Source organism: Podarcis gaigeae, assembly GCF_964106915.1.
Source record: "Podarcis gaigeae genome assembly, chromosome: 14".
Taxonomy (NCBI): domain Eukaryota; kingdom Metazoa; phylum Chordata; class Lepidosauria; order Squamata; family Lacertidae; genus Podarcis; species Podarcis gaigeae.
Genome location: NC_139690.1, coordinates 37,975,693 through 37,996,914, shown reverse-complemented (window position 1 = coordinate 37,996,914; position 21,222 = coordinate 37,975,693). Strand labels below are relative to the sequence as shown.

Here is a 21,222-nt window from a genome sequence, read left to right as displayed (position 1 = left end):
TCTCAACCAGAAAAAAATAAAATCTAATTGCACAATTTTGATAACTACAATTCCCCAGAGCAGAATTCCACAACCAGTACTTCTTGGACTATTTCGAATGACATAATCAATAACAGATTATAACTGCAGGTCAATGAGATATTTATTGTTATTTTCCTCTCCTGACTTTACAACTGATATTCAATATTCCATGGTGATTGAGCTGCTTCTGCTTTTTTTTTTTGTTGGAGTTGTATTTATTTTAAGCATTTCCCCCCCTGTACTTTTGCAAATCTTGGGGCTCCTACAAGTAGGCAGATACTCATGACTCAGTGAGGCCTGTTTTAGCTTTATTTCTGTCAATGCTCATCATCCGAGTTCACTATTTGGTGTGAGATATTTCCAGTCTCTGAATCAATAAGATCAATCGGCAGTCTCAACCAGAAAAAATAAAATCTTAATTGCACAATTTTGATAGCCACAATTCCCCAGAGCAGAAATTCCACAACCAGCACTTCTTAGACTATCTAGAATGGTATCATCTAACAGTTTAGAACTGTAGGTCAATGAGATAAACAATAAAAAATCTTCTGAATTTTGATTGGCCATGACTGGTTCCCAAGCACTAAACATTTTATTGCATCTGTCCAGTGCAATTTAGGTGATAGCATGTCTGCCTGGAGAGGAGGGTCCCATGGTCAGCATCTGCTTGAGGTCACGATTTTCTTGATTAAAGGCTGTTGCAAAAACGTGGCTGATCTAAGGGAGGGGAATCTATGCCTCTCTGGATGCAAATCCAGAAGGAAGTTATCTGCAAGCTCCATTAAGAACGTAAGAGCCCTGCTGGATCAGGCCAAAGGCCCATCTAGTCCAACATCCTGTTCTTACAGGGGCCAACCAGCTCCCCCACTGGAAAGCCCACAAGCACTCAGGGTCGTGGGTTTGAGCACCATGTTGGGCAAAAGATTGCAGGGGGTTGGACTAGATGACCCTCAGGGTCCCTTCCGACTCTGCAATTCTATAAGCAGGACCTGAGTGCACTCTTCCCACTTGCAGTTCCCAACAACTGGCCTTCAGAGTCATACTGCCTCCAAGAGCAGAGGTGGAGCATAACACAGATTGTGTATTCGTAAACAGAATTCACACCAATTGAATGAGATGTCTGAACATAATGTGACAATCCTTCATGTGCCTTTTGCTTTCTCTCCAGAGATTCTGCCTGGGTGAGATGGAGAAATGAATTGCGATTGGTCTCTGCATTTTTACAACACAGTATTTATGTTGTTGGTGTTACTCATTGATTTAGTTTCTTCAGGCACAAGAAGTTTCGAAGAAGCTCTGTTTTATCTACTTACCTACATTACAGCCATTGCTCAGATCTCGTGGTTCCTATTTAGACAAAGCATCATCAGAAAAACCAAAAAGCTCTGCCATAGCTGAAAGTTTATTAACCTGTTGCAGTTTATAAGAGTATGTGGCATCCATGGGGAAGCTGCCAAAAAGCTCCCATGGGGATTTTGACACCATATCCATCCTAGCACAGTCACAGAGCATCTGCTATGCATGCAGAAGGTCTTGAGTCCAACCCATGGCATCTCCAGACCCCTGCCTGGAACTCTGTGGAGAGCTGCTGCCAGTCAGGGTGGACAATACTGAGCTAGATGGGCTAATGGTCTGGGTTCAGGGTAAGGCAGCTTCCTACATTTCTATATGTATTGGATCTTGCTCCTACATCGGAGCCTCCCCCTGACATGCGTACCTGTCAGCAAAAACAGCAGCAGGCCGCAATCGTGCTTTGACCAGCACCAGGTGGCACCCCTTGTGGGTCTGAGAGGCACCATTTCAATTCCACAGGACGCCCCAAAGCAGTACTACATTGCAGGCTCCAAGATCTGAACACTGGAGACTCTGCAGTGATCATTATTAGGGCAGGCAATATCAGAGGTGGGCCCTGCTAAGACCTCAGGGCCCTGGCAATTGCCCAAGGGTGACACCTGCTGGTGCCAAGCCTAATGGGTATATATTGCCACATGGAGCACCTGCCACATCATGGCGTTTCCTGCATCTGCTGAGCCCGTTCGGTTGCTCAACTTGGAATTGAGCATGCCAAGTACATTGTGTCAGGCTCTTGTGGTCAGGAGTGCAGTTCTGAAGGTGCCAGAGGAGGATAAATGTCCTAATAGTCGAAGCAAAAAAAAAAAAAAAAATCCTTCCAGTAGCACCTTAGAGACCAACTAAGTTTGTTATTGGTATGAGCTTTCGGGGGCATGCACACTTCTTCAGATACCAAGAAGCATGCCCACGAAAGCTCATACCAATAACAAGCTTAGTTGGTCTGGAATGCATTTTTTTAATTTTGTTTTGACTATGGCAGACCAACACAGCTACCTACCTGTAACTGTCCTAATAGTGCTGGGGGAGGAAACACACCCACCCACACCTGAGACTGCCTGCTGAAATGGAAACCTTATGAAAATCTTCCCACCCACCCCACAGGCTGCCCCTTCCAGGGGATAGCGTGTCTAGAAAGTAAGGGGAAAGGGGGTGTTGAAAGGCACAGATGTGGGACCGTGCCCCCCCCTTTCCCAATAGATCAGGGATGAGCATTGAGCAACCTTTTTCTGTTGAGGGACGCCTTCCCTTGGGGCAATCCATCAGGGGCCTCTGTGAGTGGGGCCAAAACTGGTAGTGGAGAGAGTTAAAATGGAGCCACCCTCTTTTATTTCTTTCTGTCGCCTCCCTCTCTTCTCTTCCCACCAGTGGAAGGGCAGTCCTCTCTTGCCAGGAGTCTTCATTGATCGCTTGCAAAGGCCCAAGGGCCATATAAAATCAGGCTGAGGGCCACCTCTGCAAGAGATGCATTTAGTCAAATCATGGGGTCCAGAAGAGCATGCTGACACCAACTATACAGAAAGCGCTTTTTTGGGGGGGCAGAGGAAACCAAGTAAAAAGTACCAGTATTTAGCAATCGGCAAAATGGGTGTCTTGGATGTCCCGAAGATCAAGTCCTGCTACCTCCCCGGGGCTAAGGCAAGTGATGTTGTTATAAGTATATACAGGAGCATCTCCTTCTGTGATGGACTGTGTGTACCGCAAGACAACACTGGGGTGCTGCAGGGCAAAGTTTCTAAGTCCTTTCAGCGAGCAGTTGCATTGCCACTTGTTCCCTTCCAGCCACAGTTGGACGAGCGAAGGGCTCAGCCAATCCACCGAGAAGGTTCTGAGTGAATTGTTCCCGATGTTCAGATATCCCAGCCTGGGGAAGGAGCGGAAGATGTCACTCTCCAGGGCCTGTAAACAGTTGCTGGAGAGGTCAAGCCAGGAGAGGCGCAGAAGTGGAGTGAAGGCTTCAGGAGAGATGTCTAGCAGTTGGTTGGAGGACAGGAGGAGGTACTCTAAGTTCCGGAGGCCTGCAAACTGGTTTGGGGAGAGGCTGCTCAGCTGGTTGTGCCTGAGGTCCAGATCAAGGAGCTCGTGCAAATCGCTCAGGCTGTGGTCCTCCATTTCTGAGATGGCGTTGTGTCTCAAGAAGAGCCTCCGGAGGCTGGAAAGGTCGGAGAACATCTGTGGCCTTATCCTGCTGAGGCAGCTGTTTTCCAAGTGGAGGCTGTTCAGCTGGCTGAGTCCCCTGAAGGTAAAATCTGGGAGGGTCTTAAGGCAGTTCCCAGAGAGGTTCATCACAGCCATGTTGGAAAGACCAAGGAAAGCCCCAGCCCTGATCTCTTGGATATGGTTGTTGTTGAGCGTGAGAACCTCCAGTTGACTCAGCTTGTCGAAGGCCCTTTCCGGCAGGCTTCTGAGCTTGTTGTTCCCCAGCTGCAGCTCCTCCAAGTACTGGAGGTCTTTGAAGGTCCTTGGCCTCAGACTGGCAATGGAATTGTTGGAGAGGCGCAACACATGCAGGCTTGAAAGGCCCGCAAACGTGTCTTCAAAAAGCATGGTGAGGCGGTTGTGGGACAAGTCCAACCATCGCAGAGACTTCATGCCCATGAAAGCCCGTGGGGCGATGGCATTGATTTGGTTCTGACTGAGGTAAAGCTTCTGCAGCTTCTGCAGCTTCGTGAAGATGTTGCCCTTGATGCCCTTCAGGGAATTCCCACTCAGGTCCAGCTCTTTCAACTCACTGAGGCTGTAGAAGAGCTGGTGCTGGAGATAGTGGAGCTTGTTCCCAGCCAGGATCAGTTCCCGCAGGTTGGGCAGATCGTGAAACACTTTGTCCGGCAGGACCACCAGGGAGTTCCATCCGAGGTTCAAGTACCAGAGATTGGAGAGCCCAGCAAACACACCTTCCTCAATCTTGCTAAACTGGTTGTTGTTGAGATGTAGGGAAACCAGGTTCTGCAGATGGAGGAAGATGTTGGGTGCCAGAGACTTCAGCCGGTTGTGTTGGAGGAGCAAGGAGTAGAGTTCCTCCAAGCCATGGAAGGCATGCTGTTCAATGCCTGACAGGTGGCTGCCCTGAAGGTTGAGGAATTCCAGGCTGGAGAGGTTCCTGAAAGCAAGAGCTGGCAAGGAAGTGAAATTGTTTCCCTCCAGCCACAACATCCTCACCGCCCTGGGCACGTCTTCAGGAAGGCTGGTGAGGTTTCGCAAGCTGCAGTAGACACTCAGCTCATCATTGTGTTCGTCGTAACTGCAACCACACAGGCTGGGACACTTCTGCTTTTCGGGGCTGGCCTGTTCGTTGGTGGCCCCCGCTTCGAGGGGCTGAGACCTCGCTGCCAACAGCCAAATGAGAGTCAACGCCAACACTGATCCTGTGGGACAGATAGTGACAGAAGCTCTCAAACCAGGGAAAAAACAAGCTGCGCTGATGTAACACCCCCAAAAATGACTCTCCTTCAGCCATCAGGTGATTTGATTTCCCCAGGTGTAGATCTTCACTCACCCCTTCTTCCCTGGCGGGGAGTGGCATGTTGTGGTTTGCTTCAGGTGCCAAAATGCCTTGGGCCAGTCTGGTGCTTCTGAATGCCAGCTGCTGGGAATCTAAACTGGGGAGACTGCTGCCACCCTCAGGTACTGCTTGGAGGCTTCCCTTAGAAATCTGGTTGGCAACCGTGAGAACAGGAAACTGGTCTAGATGGGCCTTGGGTTAGATCCAGAAGGGATTTTCTTACGTTCTTGTGGGCATATCACAAGATTTGAATACAGGTGATTCAGAGCCAAAGGCCTATGTGGTTCACCTCAAAGAGAGAGTTCCTTCTATCCTTAGGTCATCAGCTGCAATTTCTCTCTGAGTTAGGATGACCAGTCATAAGAAAAGAAGAAGAACCCTTCCGGATCAGAACTAAGGCCCACCTAGTCCAGCATCCATCTAGTCTAGGGGTCAACAAAACCCCTATTGGAAGCCCAAAAGCAGAACCTGAGCACAAAAGCTCTCCTTCCCGCTCTCTTTCTGATTTCCAGCAACCAGCTCTCAGAGGCATACTTCCTCCAGTAGTAGCCAGTGACAGCCATCTCCTCCATAAATTTGTCTAGACTTCTTTTAAAGCCATCCAATTTGCTGGCCATCCCTGCATCCTGTAGGAGCAAATTTCACAGTCTAACTGTGTGCTGTGCAAAGAAGGACTTTGTCTGTCTGAACCTCCCAACCGCTCAACTCCGCTGAACGTTCCCGAATTCTAGCATTACGAGAGAGGCAGAAAAACGTTTCTCTCTCCATTTTCTCCACACCACAAATCATTTTGTACACCTTTCTCATACGGTTCCTTACTTTGTCTGCCAAACTAAAAAGTTCCAGATTGTTACAGACACCCCTCAAGCCCCTTGATCGTTTTGATTCTCTTGCTCATCACAACAGCCCACCTGCTCTTCCAAGCTGGGGAGGAGGAGGCAGGGAGGCTGACTTGCACTCATTCGGAGACTGCCTTGCACAGCTCTAAAGAAACACACAGAAAGGAATTGTTGGAAAACACAACATTCTCCCCTTACCTTTGTTCATCCTCATGCTTGCTGGTGAACGTCTGGGGAGGCAAAGGTCCGCCCAGCCACCTCAGGCAAGTTCTGCTCTTTGCATTTCCCCGCCTGCTGCTAATGTAGCAATACAGCAGCAAGCGCCTTGACGCTTGTCCAGCAGTCTATGGACAGGCTGCTTTTAACCAGTCCATCACCGGTTTAGGAATACCATTAGGTTTGCATTGGTGACACAGCCTGGATTTTAGCCCTTGCTGCGACACTAAAACAGGAAAGGGCTATTGCCCTCACGCTCTGATTGTAGGATTCCCAGAAGCATGTGACTGGCCTCTAGACGGGCCTTTGGCTCTCCTTAATGGCCAGCTCTTGCACAGAGGAATTACCCTGATGACCCAGTCTATAGGGAGGATAGAAGGAGGTGTCACACTATGGGACCATCTAACACTGTGTTATCTAATCTGACTGGTTGTAGCTTTCCAAGACAGAGGCCTTCCTTTCTGCCCCCAATTCTGCCACCTCCTAGTTTTTCCTTGGAGATGCTGGGGTTTGAACATGGGACCTTCTGCAAACAAAGCACTGGGCTATGGCCCTTTCATGAAGGGGACCTGTCTGTTTTGCTTAGGTTGGAGCTAGATCTGTAAAGAAGCTACAGTTTCCCATTGCTTCTTTGGCCAAGAATTCAAGACGTCAGCTGAGACCTCCAGCACCAAGCTGCAAACTTACAGCAAAGGTGGGGGAACGTTTTCACCCCGAAAGCCACGCTCCTTTTTGAGCAGCCTTCCAGGCTGAATCCTGGAGCCATGCTACACCAGGAGGAGGAGTACTGCGGAAAGCTGACATGGTGGGCAGCTCCCAGATTCAGCCCTTTGACTCAAGTCCCTTTGCCCATCCCAGGGCAGGTGTCACTGCCACCTGGGACCTAGAAGCTACCCAAGAATGCTGTCTGCTGATAGGGGGACCTGCGCTCTGCAAAGAGTGTTGGGAACTGGAGCTTAGCTTCCCATTTGGAAGCTGCAAGTTCCAGGGTGAAGAGAAGAGGACTGTGTTAAATCCAAACTACAGAAACACCCTAGTGTAGAATCTTGCACCTATTCAAAATGGCATGGAAGGGGGGGGGAGACTTCCTCTTTGTTCCAAGCCATAACCCCACTTGTCCTTGATGGAAGTCCAACAGTAGGGATCATTCAATGGGCAATTTAAGGGTTATTTCTGTTAATATTAAATCATGCCAAGCAAGGATGTATTGTGGAGGTGTTGCTTGGCAGCCAGGCAGAGAGTGGCTTGATCTTCACTGTGGTAGCATGAGTTCCGATTAGCTGCATAGTTCTGAGGAAGTTTTTCCTCTGTATGTTTCTGTTGCATGCCTTCCAGCTATGTGTAAAGCCTGAGCTAAGAAAAACAAAACACTCTCTGTTCCTTTCTCATCAAATTATACACTGTTTTCATTCAGTTTGCTCAGTAAAGAGTTGTCAAGATTTCTTTTTTTTTCCCCTCTGGACTTTGCTAAAGGTCCTTTTCTGTGTGCTGTAGTGATCAATGTGGCTCCCAGAAGGTTTTCCCTGAGTGAATGTGGCCCTTGGGCTGAAAAAAAAAGTCCCCCCTCCCCTAGTTGAAGCATTTGCAGGGCTGGGGCAAAATTATTTGTTGATAATGAGCAGTACCTGGCAAAGAAGAGCAAGGCCCAATCCAGGATATACAGTGTTCTCTATTTGCTTGGATAAAGCTCTTTAAACATTGTCCGATTGGAGAAAAATGCTTGGACACATTTGGGAAAGAATGGAGCCCCAAGAGAAAAGGCAGATGGGTATGTGGGCAACACCCTTGTCCTGAGCGCTGGGCTTTTCAACCCTTCACACACACACGCACACACACACAGCCTATATTTCTCCTCTATATAACTTAGATTCTCCCCAATGCACACACACACACACACATGGACACACAGACACAGAACACTCTATTTTAGCATTCTGTTCTTGGAAATTATAGATCAAAAAGGAGAAATGGGAAAGGCACACAATCGGACAGGCGCTAAGTAAATATTGACACAAGTCGTAATCAGCCAAAGCTCTAAAAAAAGACCTGACTCAGCAGAGACCTTCGAGCCAAGAAAAAACAGAAGCTGGAATTTCGTTAGGAATGACAAAAAAGAAAGCCATGGGTGCTCATACTAAGAACGCCCACATACATGTATGTTGGAAAGTGTTTTTCAAATGGGACAAATGCCTGGATCCTTTGTAGCAGAGGCCAGGCATCCTATTCACTGCAAGGACCTCATTCCTTCATAGGAAGCTTTCTGGGGGCCGCATGGCTGTGGTGGTCAGAGCCAGAACAAAAAGTGGGCAGAAAATGTATCCGATTCTACTTTTTGTACGGTAGGCTACAATCCAGTCACAGACCTTTTTAAGCTGCTTTGACAGCCTTTCTAGCTAAAATACAGGGTAGGAACGCTATACATAACATTATCAGCCCCATCTCTTTAAAGCAGCCTTTTAAATTCCCATCATCCCTGACCATTTGTCCTGCTAGCTAGGCATGATGGGAGTTGTAGTCCAACAGCTTGTGACCCGAGTTTGAAAAAAACTGCTGTAGATGTCGCAGCTAAGAAGCTGTATCTCTGAATTGACCTGCTGAGGATCAGAATACCCACTGCACCTTGAGGATGTTGGATGGGAGCACCCAGAAGAACCTTGCAGACCACCAGAACCTGGACCCTCGAAGGCACCTTCCCCTGAGCCTGAGGAATGAGATGCCTCCCGCAGTACATCACAGGTGAGCTCCCATTGCTCGGTCCCTTCTCCTGCCAACCTAGCAGTTCAAAAGCATGTCAAAGTGCAAGTAGATAAATAGGTACCGCTCTGGCGGGAAGGTAAACGGCGTTTCCGTGCGCCGCTCTGGTTCGCCAGAAGTGGCTTAGTCATGTTGGCCACATGACCCGGAAGCTGTACGCCGGCTCCCTCGGCCAATAAAGCAAGATGAGCGCCGCAACCCCAGAGTCGGCCACGACTGGACCTAATGGTCAGGGGTCCCTTTACCTTTTACCTGGCCACAGGGTTCAGCCCTTTAAGGCTCTGAAGTTCTCCACAAGCGGGTGAGGGTGAAGAGGCCCCAGTCTTGCTCACCTGGAGCTATCTGAGGTCCTGCAACATCTGACCACTGTTACCTCTTTCTCTTACCCAGTGTCAGACCAGAGCATGATATTGGCCTCATTTGGACTATAGATTTAAAGCAGTATCATACCACTGTAAACAGTCATGTCTTCTTCCCCCAAAGCATCCTAGAAATGCACTCCATAATTGTAGCAGGGGAAGCTTTTGTGGAAAAGGCTCCATCTCTCATTTCTATTGCCTCAAAAGTGACACACAAGTTCATCTGCATCCCAAAAGAACACCTGAATTAAGGCAGGAATGAGAGTGTTAAGAAAGAACAGTTTTGCTACCTTTCCCAGATGAAAGAACACAGGAATTGACTGAATCTGTTGGAAGGCGGAGCAGGGTTCTGTTTGTTGTTTTGCTGGGTAGCCAAAATTTCCTGACAGCACATTTTAATGATGCGCATTTCTGGGAAACAGACCTCCAGCAGTTTTCAACCCAACACAGCTTTTTGGCACTGAAGGCTTCAGCAGCCATCATTGGTCAAAACTCTCTCTGTTTACTCTTGAGAAATTTCAACCATCCCGATCAGGCAACCCGCTCATAATCGCTGCCTGGAAGAATGCTTTTAAATGTAATTGCTTTTAGAATGTTTAAAATCTGCAACCGCTTATAGATTCTTTTAAAATTGTTATTGTTCTTAGAATGTTTTAAACTTTTTAGAATGTTTTTACTCTCTGTTTGTTTTTAATCATTGTACCTGTTTGCTGCCCAGGGTTCCTTGAGGAGGAAATGCAATATATAAATTCAAAAAAATAAATATATTTCCTTATTGCCGTCTAAGCAGCGGAAGACCTCTGCCCAATACACTGCCCGAGCTTGTATCCCGGAGAGGTAACTTCAGCAAAAACAAGGCAGGAGGAAGCAGTTACAAGTTATAAGCTCAACTTGATTGGCGTAAGGCAGTGTTTTTCAACCACTGTTCCGCGGCACACTAGTGTGCCACGAGATGTTGCCTGGTGTGCCGTGGGAAAAATTGAAAAATTCGAAAGATTTAAAAATAAAGTATTTTATAATTTTTCATATTTCTGTTTACTTACTATTTCATAATAAAGTAATTATAAAATACTTTATTTGTGTTTATTTGATTCCTATTCAAGAGAATTACTTTATATATAGTCAATATAGGCACAGAGTTAAATCTTTTTACATTTTCTAATGGTGGCGTGCCTCGTGATTTTTTTCATGAAACAAGTGTGCCTTTGCCCAAAAAAGTTGAAAAACACTGGCGTAAGGTATGGGCGCTCATCTGCAGCAGCTCAGCTGGATGCCTTTGTCTGCCCAGCTGCAACAAAACATGTCTCTCCTACATTGGTCTCTACGACCACAGCAGGCGCTGCAACCTGCCAACAGTTTGACTTCTCCATTGTCTCCTGAGACAGACGGATGCCAAGCAAAGGATTGCATTGATACCCCAACATTTCCTCCAAGGAGCTCAAGGAGGCATGCATGGTTCATCCTCACAAGAACCCTGCGAAGCAGCCTAGGCAGAGAGACAGTGACTGGCCCAAGATCACCCACTGAGCTTCATGGCAGACCGGGGATCTGAGCTCTGGTTTCCCAAGTCCTAGTCCAACACACTAACCACTACACCACACTGGTTTTTGCTCTCAAAAGCAACCTCAGAATAAGGATAAATAAGTCTGGGAGGCTTTAAATGAAAAAAGCCATTGGAGTTTAGAGAAGGTAGGAGTGCATGTGTGAAGTAGTGGACAAAGCAGCTGCGATGTAACAGCAAGACAGAGAGAGAGAGCTGTGAGCTAAAGGATGGAAGCATCCTCAGTTGTAGTGCCCATTGGGATTCGTAGGGCAAAAGGTAGGGAGACCAATGGGTGGAGCGAGAGCCAACGACAGGCAGAGCCTCCCCTGATTAGTTGTAAGTAAGAAGGCAGGGAAGTGGGGGCTGGCTGAATTTTGGTGGGGCAGCATCTCATTTGCCTTAATGGACTACTGTTATTTTTATCATATTTATTTTATATCCCAACTTTCTCCCAGAACTGGGACTCCAGGAAACTCACAAAAATTAAAATGAGCATGAATAAAACACAGAAAGCTAAAAAAAGAAAAAGAGATAATAGCTAAAGAGTAATTAAACTATAATAAAATTAAAGCAATAGAAAAAAAAGCCCAGTTAAAATACAGATATTAAAAACAGTGCAGCACTGTTTAAAGCCCTTTCCAGTTCCCAAAAGCCTGCAGGAATACAATAGTCTTCACTTGTCGGTGGAAGAACAAAGAGGAGGAAGCCAGTCTAGCCTCTCTAGGAAAGGTATTCCAAAGTCTGGGAGCAACTACGAAGACCTTTTCAGCTAGCCTCATCTGGGTGTTGTGTAGCTCTCCCAGGGAAGATCTGATGTGAAGCAAGGGGTCTACCACCTGCTTATGTTGCTTGCCTTCAGTTCTTCTCTACTTGTACATTTTCTAATACGTATTTGTTTTGTTTACAAAACACCACAAGCCTACAGTGATCTCTCCTCAAAGGCCAAGACAAACCCAGGTACCTCCACCCCTAGAACTTCACCCTGATTGGGGAAGTGAGGAATGCATAGCGTTTTAGACATTTTGGGGTACTGCCATCCATAACGCAACTTGCAGTTAGTTTCTTCTAAGAAATTGTTTGTATGAACAGAATGTGTTGCACTCCAATCAGATTAGATAATGATTGTCCAATGCAAAATTTACCTTGGCAAGAGGAGACGCCAACTTTTGGCGAGAACAGGCGTCCTTGTGACTACCTGAACTTTCTGGCCAGCGTTGGGCCGGGGATGCAAATGCCAACTCCACAAACAAACATAGGCAGAAGGTAGAGGAAGGTGGCACCTTGTCATCCTATCAGTGGAAGCGGGGGCGCTGCATCCCGTTTCGCCACTTCAGGCGAGAGGGGTGAGATCTCACAAGCTCCTCAAAATGCCACGTGGTTTTGGCAACATCTCGTGAAATCAATGGTGGAGGCAGGCAGGGTGCCCTCAGGAACACCACCTCAGGGGCTTCCACATTTGAGGTTGTGGCCTCACCCTGCGCTGGCCCTGGGTGAAAGACAAGGAACATTTTGTTGCCGGATCTGCTACTGTGTCTGCACACATGGACCACAGAGGGGTGGGGGAGGGGAGAGAAATTGAATTCAGTTCACATTTAAAGGCAAACCTTCCTAAGGGTCATGAACTGGCAGGACAATGGGGAGGAGGAAGATGAGGAAGAGGATCCCAGCTTGGACACACCGGAGCAAGCTGGGGGTGGGGAAGGAGAGGTTGGTGTAGGAAGTACTCACAGGGTGACGGAGGATGACGAGGGGCTGGGGGTCCGTGAACAGGAACCAGAGCAGCAGGACCCATCACCAGAGCCAGACACAAACACGGCAGGCTCTGAGGCAAAGGGAGGCTGAGGCAGGCAATGGTCCACGGCCCAGCTCCCTAGCTGGCCAGGTGGGGCTTGCTAGCTCTGGGAGAAGGTGTGTGATTCCTCAGCTGGAGTGGGCTTGGAACAGGTGAGGGTCACACTCCTCATCAAGCCCGGATGCTGCAATCAGGATGCAAAGTATAAAAAGGGACACAGAGCTGAGGTGCTGGGTCTGCTCAAGTCACAGATAAGAGGGGAGTGTGGCACTTGTGCAACCTTTGGAGTCACTCTCCAAATTAAAGCTGTGGTGTTTGTGTTTTTTTTATGCCAGCCCTTGTGTTCTTCTTTCTTTATATTTACAGGCTCCAAATCACTGCAGCATAGACATTCCATAAAACAAATCCAAAGATTTGGTGGATGAAGCCCGAGTCATGACTGCCGGACTTGCCTCCACAGTCCTGCCTCCACTGTCAGAGACAGAGCATCTGGGAATCACTCGGGGAAATCCTGTTGTGCTCAGGTCCCGCTTGTGGGCTTCTCATGGGGGCATCTGGTAGGGAGACCAGGATGGTGGACTTGGTGGGCCACTGGCCTGATCTAGCATGTCTATTCTTCTGTTTTTAAGTTCTTATGTTTGGAAACCCTTGGTTGCTTGCCCAGCAGAATCACTGGCCTACCAGGAAATCTTGGAAGAGGAAATGAAAAGATAAAAGTTAAAAACCGGATACAATTTTAAAGAAAAGTACATTTATGCACTTGTTCCTCAGTCCTGCCTGTTAACATGATCCTGGATCCTCTGTCCTCTGCAGTGACAGCAGCCCCCGTGGATCTCTGTAGGAGGGAGAGAAAATATCCACATCATCCAATGCTCCCCTACGCCACTTTTAAAAAAAATAGTTTATTCCTTCACCAAATTCATATCCTGTTCTGCCCTCTAGGCCCAGAATGGCTCAAAGCAGCCAGACCAGTGCTGACCTTGACTTGTGTTCATTTTAAACACATTTCCTTCCCCATCCTGGGAATCCTGGGAACTGTAGTTTTTTCAAAGATGCTGAGAATTGCATCTAATTGGGGTTAAACTACCATTCCCATGATTCTTTGGGGGTGCTTTAAATGTATGGTACACAGCCTTGGTTTGTACGACATGGTTGGCCAAACTATGCAAATGTTCAAATTACCTCAGAGGAGTCTGCAGCCTCTTTGGTCACTCTGCTGCTATACTGTGCCGAGTGAAGAACTATGATTTTCCGGTGAAGGATAAACGTGAGTATACCTTTAAGGGCACCTCCTATATCTAGTTTAGGAGGTTAAGCAGCAGGGCTGGAAGCTGAGGGAGAAAGTCACTGAAGGAGAGAAGACCTGTTCTACATAGTTCTAATAAACTATTTCATGTTCAATTCCTCTGGCAGAGAACATTTCCAGAACCAAAGATGTGGCAAGGTTGAAGGACATGAGCACAGTTGACAGGGATGAGGAACCTGTGGCCTTCTGGGTGATGTTGAGACTCCATCAGCCCTAGCTAGCATGGCCAGAAATCAGGGATGGTGGTAGCTGGAGTCCAGTGGCCTCTAGAGGACCACAAACTCCCCAGCCCAGACCTAGTATATGCTGCTTTACAAGGGCAGCTCTTGGTTAAGAGTGCCCCCTGGTGGAGCTCCTTAGGCTTACCTGGAACTGGTGGTGTGGCAGCCCCTGGCTGGGAGCTGCCGTTTTAATTCCCCACAATGCCCTGGAGCAGCCAACATTGGAGCATTTGCAGGGAATTAAAATGGAGGCGCGTACATTCAGCAGCCTGACAAGGAAGGGCTGGCATAAGCACTCGTACTGGTGGCAGGGCTGGATTAACCATTAAGCAAAAGCTTAATTTTCTCTCTCTCTCTCTCTATATATATATCTATCTTTCTATCTATCTATTTTGAATTAGATACATATGGGGCACCAAAACCTTTTAAGTGCTTAGGGCCTTAAATGTCTTAATTCAGCCCTGACTGGTGGGCCCTGCCCGGCAACTGCCCATGGAGCTAGCGCTTGGCCAGCTGATTTTACCTGAGCCCCTGCTCCCTCTTGGAGACGTTCCTTCCACTTCGGAATAGGGAGGGGGGAGGTCTGGTGGGCCAGGATAAGGGGGAGGCCACAGGGGGAGCATGCTGAGAGAACCTGTGGAGAGAAGGAGAGGCACCTAGTGAAAACTGGGATCAGGAACACAAAGCATACATAAAGTATAAATTAAAGGAGGAAAGAGCTTCCTCTCTGTGAGGGGAACAGGGGTCCCCCGCCAACTCTCAGCGCCCTGAACAAACTACCATTGCCAGCCCTAGTTAAACAGCAGCAGCAGTAGCAGTAGCACAGCACTGGATTTGATAACAGTCAGTTGAGAGCCCATCTGCTTTTCAGCTGTGCATTAAGAGGCCAGGAGTCTGAGCTTCCTTAGTAGGCCAACTTGCACCCACTATCCAAAGGCGACCATTGGTGCACTTACGGGCTGCCCGGGGTGCAGAGGGGTAGGCATAGGTATAGATGGAAGCAGTGGGGTATTCTTGGAGGTTCGTCCCTTCTCTCAGTATGTCTGTTAGATTAACAAAAAGGCGGGGGACAGAAAAGCATGTCTGATATAGATATATAGATTCACAAGCACACACGCAACACTTGTATGCATCTTGTATGCATCTTTGTTTCATTTAGAAAATTTATAAACTCCTTGCTAAAGAATTCCCCAAGCAGAGAAGAAGAAGAAGAAGAAGAAGAAGAAGAAGAAGAAGAAGAAGAAGAAGAAGAAGAAGAAGAAGAAGAGTAGTTTGGATTTGGTATCCTGCCTTTCACTCCCTTTAAGGAGTCTCAAAGCGGCTAACATTCTCCTTTCCCTTCCTCCCCCACAACAAACACTCTGTGAGGTGAGTGGGGCTGAGAGACTTCAAAGAAGTGTGACTGGCCCAGGGTCACCCAGCAGCTGCAGGTGGAGAAGCGGAGACGCGAACCCGGTTCCCCAGATTGCAAGACTACCGCTCTTAACCACTACACCACACTGGCTCTCTCAATTCTATATAAATCATGACTAAAATACACAGAAACAAACACACAAAGAACCATGATTTAAAAAGCAAGGATAAAATCATTTTTTAAAAAAATCAAAGCAGATATAACAAATAATAATTTCTCACATTTGCGTGGCTGGATTGTGGACTATTTTACAAAGCTGAGAGTCACATCTATTGCTCCACCCACTTTCCCCCTCTTGCCCCACCCACCACTGGAATGTAGCACCTGGAGTAACCAATGAAAGAAAGCTCGGGCTGCAAAAGGTTCAGCACCTCTGTTGCAATGGACCCAATTCCCAATTAAAGGCACATCCTGACATAAAACTGTTCTGCCTTTTTGACCAAATGCTCTCTCCAGTTGGTGGCCCCTGCCTTTTAAATGGGACAGAGAGGAAGGAGTGGGCCTTTGATATCCAACAAAGGGAGGGCCTTTCAGTCTAGTTCCTCACCTGCATCAATCAGACCCTTTATCGTGTTTAGGCAATCAGACGCTCCGTACTGGAAGGTAAATTTGAAGACAAGGACCCCTTGGGTGGATGCTAGGGAGAAAAGGCTACAGTAAGACATTGGGCTCATGTTGTAAAGGTAAAAGGTAAAGGACCCCTGGATGGTAAAGTCCAGTCAAAGGCGACTATGGGGTTGTGGCACTCATCTCGCTTTCAGGCCGAGGGAGCCGGCGTTTGTCCACTGACAGCTTTTCTGTGGCCAGCATGACTAAACCACTTCTGGTGCAATGCCACACCGTGACGGAAAGCAGAGAAAACGGATATGCCGTTTACCTTCCTGCTGCAGCAGTACCTATTTATCTACTTGCACTGGCGTGCTTTTGAACTGTTAGGTTGGCAGGAGCTGGGACACTGCAAAGGGAGCTCACCCCATTGCAGAGATTCGAACTGCCAACCTTCTGATCGGCAAGACTAAGGGGCTCAGTGGTTTAGACCACAGCGCCACCTGTGTTGTAATCTGCGCCAATATATATTTTTTCTCCCAAAGTGGTAAAAAGCTATGATTCTACCTTTGCAAAGACAATAAGGCCTGCAATGAATTATGTTGAAGAATTCTGAGCTAAATAGATCAATGGTCTGATTCAGTATATGGCAGCTTCCTCCATTCCTATAATAACCCATCAAAGGGAGTTCTCTCTCATTTTGAGAACTATCACACACAGCGGCCGATAGACTCAAGGTGGTGATACATACTCAGGGTTCCTTTGATATGCTGGGGCTTGGAGCCCGACTCTTCCTCTAGGACACAATCTCCTAAGAGCTGCAGTGGGAAACGAATGATGGTGGATCCCTTATCTTTGTGCTGGAAGATCATCTAGGGAAGCAATCAAGAAGCCATTCAAAAAGCAGTGAGGAGTGTTGCAAGGAACTAAAGGTGGCACAGCTCAAAATATCCCCCTTTTCCATTTCTGCAAGGAGAATAGGGGCGGGGATATATTGTGTGCACACTTATTTTGATGCTTACAGGTGCTTTGGGATGTGTGCATTAGTGTGAGGGTGTTTATGTGATAGGCCTCCACGGCCAAAGAACAATAAACTATTCATTCAGTCATCCATAATTAAAACGTTCTGTGCTTCAATGACACCCAAAACCAGCAGCCTGAGGTTGGTGCCTCACGCTGTGGTCTGGGACTCCCAAGCTCAAGGCGATGTCAGAGGTTCACCTACCAACGGTGAGGGAGGTGCTATGAGCTCTCTTATTATATTATGGCCAGCCTGCCTCACCCCTCAAGCCTTCTTACTTTGTACTGGGTGAGGTACAACATTCCCTTTTTGGTGCCTTTCAGCTCTTCTGGAAAATCCGACCGCCCTTCCAGCAATAACGACACCTCACTGTAGTGAGCAAGGACCCTGGAACAAAAGCAGTTGGTTGGTGAATGTATCAGATTCCCAAATAAAACATGCTTCACGAGAATCGCAGCTGTGAATACAGGGAACATTGGGTCCCTCTCCTTTAGGGTTGCTGCTAGATAACTCCCATCAGCCTCAGCCAGCGTGGCCAATGCTCTTGGATGATGGGTGTGGCCGTCTGTTCCCTTCCATAAGGAGCATCTTTTGACAGAATGTATCATCTTTCCCATTACATCCAAACCCCATATTTTAATTACCTTCAACTTTTGAAGTTTGAGCAAGACACATCTTTCAGCTGCCACCAATCAATATTGAATGACACCTTGATTTTCCATCTCCCCTTCCTGCCTCACTCCATCCCCAAGGTTATCTATTTACCTTTCCTCAGAACTGTTGGCTGACCTAGAGAACTGATACCTAGTCACCTCCATCGCGAAAAGCAACTCCTCTGTCTCAAGGACACCCACTCTCCCTTTAGCTCAGGAGCACTGGAGACAAAGAGAAATGCCTGGACCATGTAAGCATCTCTGTGATGTCAACAGGTGAGGTAACAGCATAGGCTTTGACTTGAAATTGGGATTAGTGGAAACCCCTTATTTATTTTTAGACAGCTGCTCCCATGAGGCCAGGTTTATTCCCATTTTCTTCTGTCTCCATAAATTCCACCAGAATCTGATGAATTTATACAAGCAACCCATGAGAGCCTTGGACAGAAAGTTAAATCCTGCCAGGAGTTGAATATCTGGGGAGTAGTTTTCCAGACTCCTTTTTCCCAGTCATGTGATGCTAGTTGCTTCTATTCCCATTCTCTCCATTTCATAATAATATAAGTCTGCTGTCAGTGGCCCATGTAGTCTAGCATCCTGTTCTCACAGAGGCCAACCAGATGAACCCACAGGCAGGACCTGAGCACAAGAGCTCTCCCTGTTTGTGAGCCCCAGCAACTGGCATTCAGAGGTATCATGCATCTGACAGTGAAAGTCGAACATTTCTATCCCAGCTTGTAGCCACTGATAGCCTCATCCTCTTTTAAAGATATCCAAATCATACCTGCCTCCTGTGGGAGCAAATTCCATTGTTTAACTATGCATTAAGAAGTATTTTGTCTCTTCCAACATTCAGCTTCAAATGTTACGAGGGAGGGGGGAAAGTTTATCCACTTAGTCTACACCATGTATCCTTTTATACACCTTTATCATGTCTCCTTTTACTCGCGTTTCCTCTAAACTGAAAAGCCTCACGGTCATCTGGTCATCTTTCCTCATAGGGCAGTTTCTCACTCCTCTTGCTCCTCTTTGCTTGCTCTTTCGTAGGACTTGGATCCCACCACCTTCCAACACCCACGGCTTGTGCAGCCAACATGTCTGCCTTGTCGGTGGGACTCGACATCTGCCTGAACCTGCGTAGGATTGGGGCACCACGTTTTAAGGGATGGGTATTGCCAAGCAAGTTCCACAGATGACAGCCACATATATTAACTTGTTTATTTTGACACACAAATTGCAAAATTGCCGAGATAAACATCTTCTCCTTAGCTACAATATTGCCACTATGTACAAAATTTATGCTTGAAGGTACTACACATATAAAAATACAGTATGCAATACGTATATACAGTACAATGTGCAAAACATGGCAAAAAAAATCAACATATGGAATTGATTTTAGGGGTGCAAACAGCAAATACAAAGGCATCTTGGTTTCTTTTACAACGGCAACACACCACAGGATGCTCTGCTTGCCATAATATGTTTATTTTCCCTTTTAATCTAGTATTTAAAATGAAGAGGCATGTACAAATTGGTATCCGTTTTCTCTTTTTTCTTTTTTTTTTTAATATAATTTTTATTAGGGGTTTTTACAGAATAAAGTACAAAGACAATAAACAACCTTACTTTTAACAGAGTTTCATAACTTCTTTGGACTTCCTCACATCTCCCGCTACCATTTTCATCATCATAGATTTTTTTCCATGCAATTTATCATCTAATTTGCAAATTTTTTCCCATAAAGTGAGATGCTAAGACGTAATTGTTTCTATGAAAAGAAGAGAGACACCTATCATGCCAAGCACGATATCTACTGCAAGCAATACAATGAGATAAAGAAAGAGACGTGCCACTCCTTACGTGGGGATTTGCACTTATTAGCTCAGTTTCACAACCAACTAAAGGAATCTGTATTGCTAGACACCAAAACAAAAGCAACTTCAAAAATATATACATCTTCAATTTAAAACAAAAAATGTCCATGGAGAAAACTTGAGGTGGGGGCATGATGGAGAACTTGCAACCCCCCCCCCCTATAATTAAAGGGTGTGCTCCTTGGCAGTAGAAGTAGCAATACTTTGGTTCTTCCCATTGTCACTTGTTTAAGGCTCTGGGTCTTTTTAAATTGCATCATGTGCAAAACTTAAAATGTAAAAATGCTGGTTTCCTGGTTTCATACATGTCACCATTACAGGTCACTGCACTTTCATTATTGAATCCCTCCTTGTAATTATCATGGTATTTGCCAGATGTTTAGCCAAAATGTACACATTAGTTCATACACATTCTGCACTGCGCTGCAGGCAACACCAGAGCAGAATGCCTTTCGAACATCAAGATGCAGTTAAATAAGATATCTGCTGAGATTTGTCGCAACTTAATCCCATTGAATACACTGCAAAATGTGTTGCAGCGTTGAGTCTCTCTGAGCTGAAAAAATGGATTTTCCCTCAACTGGAATATACAGGCTGAAATCATAGTTTACATCATCTTTGGAATTTCTTAGTTCAGCATACTTGTTTGAAAGGAACAAGTAGGGATGGAACTGGCAACGATGATTTCTCATCAATATGACAGTGCAGTTCCATTTTGATTTTCAAAATGTGACATTTAATACTGCCATGCATTAGCCTCCCCTCATTAAAGCGTTTGCTCATCCAGAAAGATATGGAATAGTAGTTAACTTGGGATTACACTGACAGCCTATGTACAGTTAAATCAAGAACAGTAGGGATGGAAGAAGGCATCATTTTCTATTCCATCCATCCATTCATTCATTCCATTCCACTGCTGTTCGTCTTCTGCCCAGAACAACACCTGCTGGGGCAAAATTACATAACTTACTTAATTTACATAATTAGGTAAACTACGTAAGTTATATATTGTCACAACAGGCAGCAACCTGATATGTGCGTGATTGCTCTGAATCCAGAAGTGACCCCAAAAGTCACAAAAAGGGGCAGAAGCGGGGGGGGGGGTCAGGCTTTGTCAATGGTGTTTCAAATATATGCTATTTCACTTAAACACACAGTGCCTGGGGAACGTAATCCCCACGTAAATTGGGAGATGCCTGTATGTCATTTTACCCTGATCATTTCAATGTAAAGGAAATGCAGATGGGGACAGGGGCATAATCAAGTATGTGCCCTTTGCGGACTGAAACAGCAACAAGGAATACCAGTCTTCTGTGCTGGAAAGATTTCCGTTCCAGACATGGGATGAGTAAGAGAACAGTGACAATTTCTGATTCCAATTCTGTTTTTGCCAGAGTTCTCTGGCATTCTTTGCTGTTAGTGGGGCTTGGGCTGATCCACATGTATTCTTTTTTCACCTTTCAGCTTCACAGCACTGACTCATGAGAATGTATTACGCACAACAGGAGAAAATGGAATTTCTGCCACAGCAGCTTCTGCAGCAATTGAGGCTCCAAAATATACATTCCAGATGGCAAAAGTTGCCAAAGCAGGGAGATCCTCAAGTTCCCATAAGTGGGTCACTCTCAAAAATAAAGAAACCAGGACAAAGAAACATGTGAACGCAATGTATCTGCAACTGAAGCAAATAGGACATCTTTAGCACTTCTATAAACATTGCAAATCTGCGCTGAAATAGACTACGCTAGCAGTGACAGTCACAGGACCAAGTCATCTGTTAAAGATAAAGATATTTTAAAGAGATTGTG

The 21,222-nt window shown here is 46.3% G+C and overlaps 2 protein-coding genes across 3 annotated transcripts; both read right to left on the bottom strand.

Moving 5' to 3' along the window:
• Positions 1–124: 124 nt before the first annotated feature.
• IGFALS (insulin like growth factor binding protein acid labile subunit) lies at positions 125–12,196 on the bottom strand. 2 transcript variants are annotated; one of them, XM_083711550.1, is made up of 2 exons: positions 11,727–12,196; positions 125–4,736 (listed from the first exon to the last, which is right to left on the bottom strand). In XM_083711550.1, the coding sequence occupies exon 2, from the start codon at positions 4,522–4,524 to the stop codon at positions 2,941–2,943; it is 1,584 nt and encodes a 527-aa protein (XP_083567676.1). In that variant the 5' UTR covers positions 4,525–4,736; positions 11,727–12,196; the 3' UTR covers positions 125–2,940. The 2 variants fall into 2 exon arrangements, with proteins under 2 accessions (XP_083567676.1, XP_083567675.1); XM_083711549.1 differs by lacking the exon at positions 11,727–12,196 and adding an exon at positions 5,911–6,522.
• A 930-nt stretch (positions 12,197–13,126) lies between these two features.
• LOC310831307 (uncharacterized protein) lies at positions 13,127–17,786 on the bottom strand. Its single transcript, XM_083711862.1, has 7 exons — positions 17,650–17,786; positions 17,163–17,271; positions 16,615–16,735; positions 15,865–15,954; positions 14,860–14,946; positions 14,427–14,537; positions 13,127–13,211 (listed from the first exon to the last, which is right to left on the bottom strand). The coding sequence occupies exons 1-7, from the start codon at positions 17,700–17,702 to the stop codon at positions 13,144–13,146; spliced, it is 639 nt and encodes a 212-aa protein (XP_083567988.1). The 5' UTR covers positions 17,703–17,786; the 3' UTR covers positions 13,127–13,143.
• Between the last annotated feature and the right edge of the window lie 3,436 nt (positions 17,787–21,222).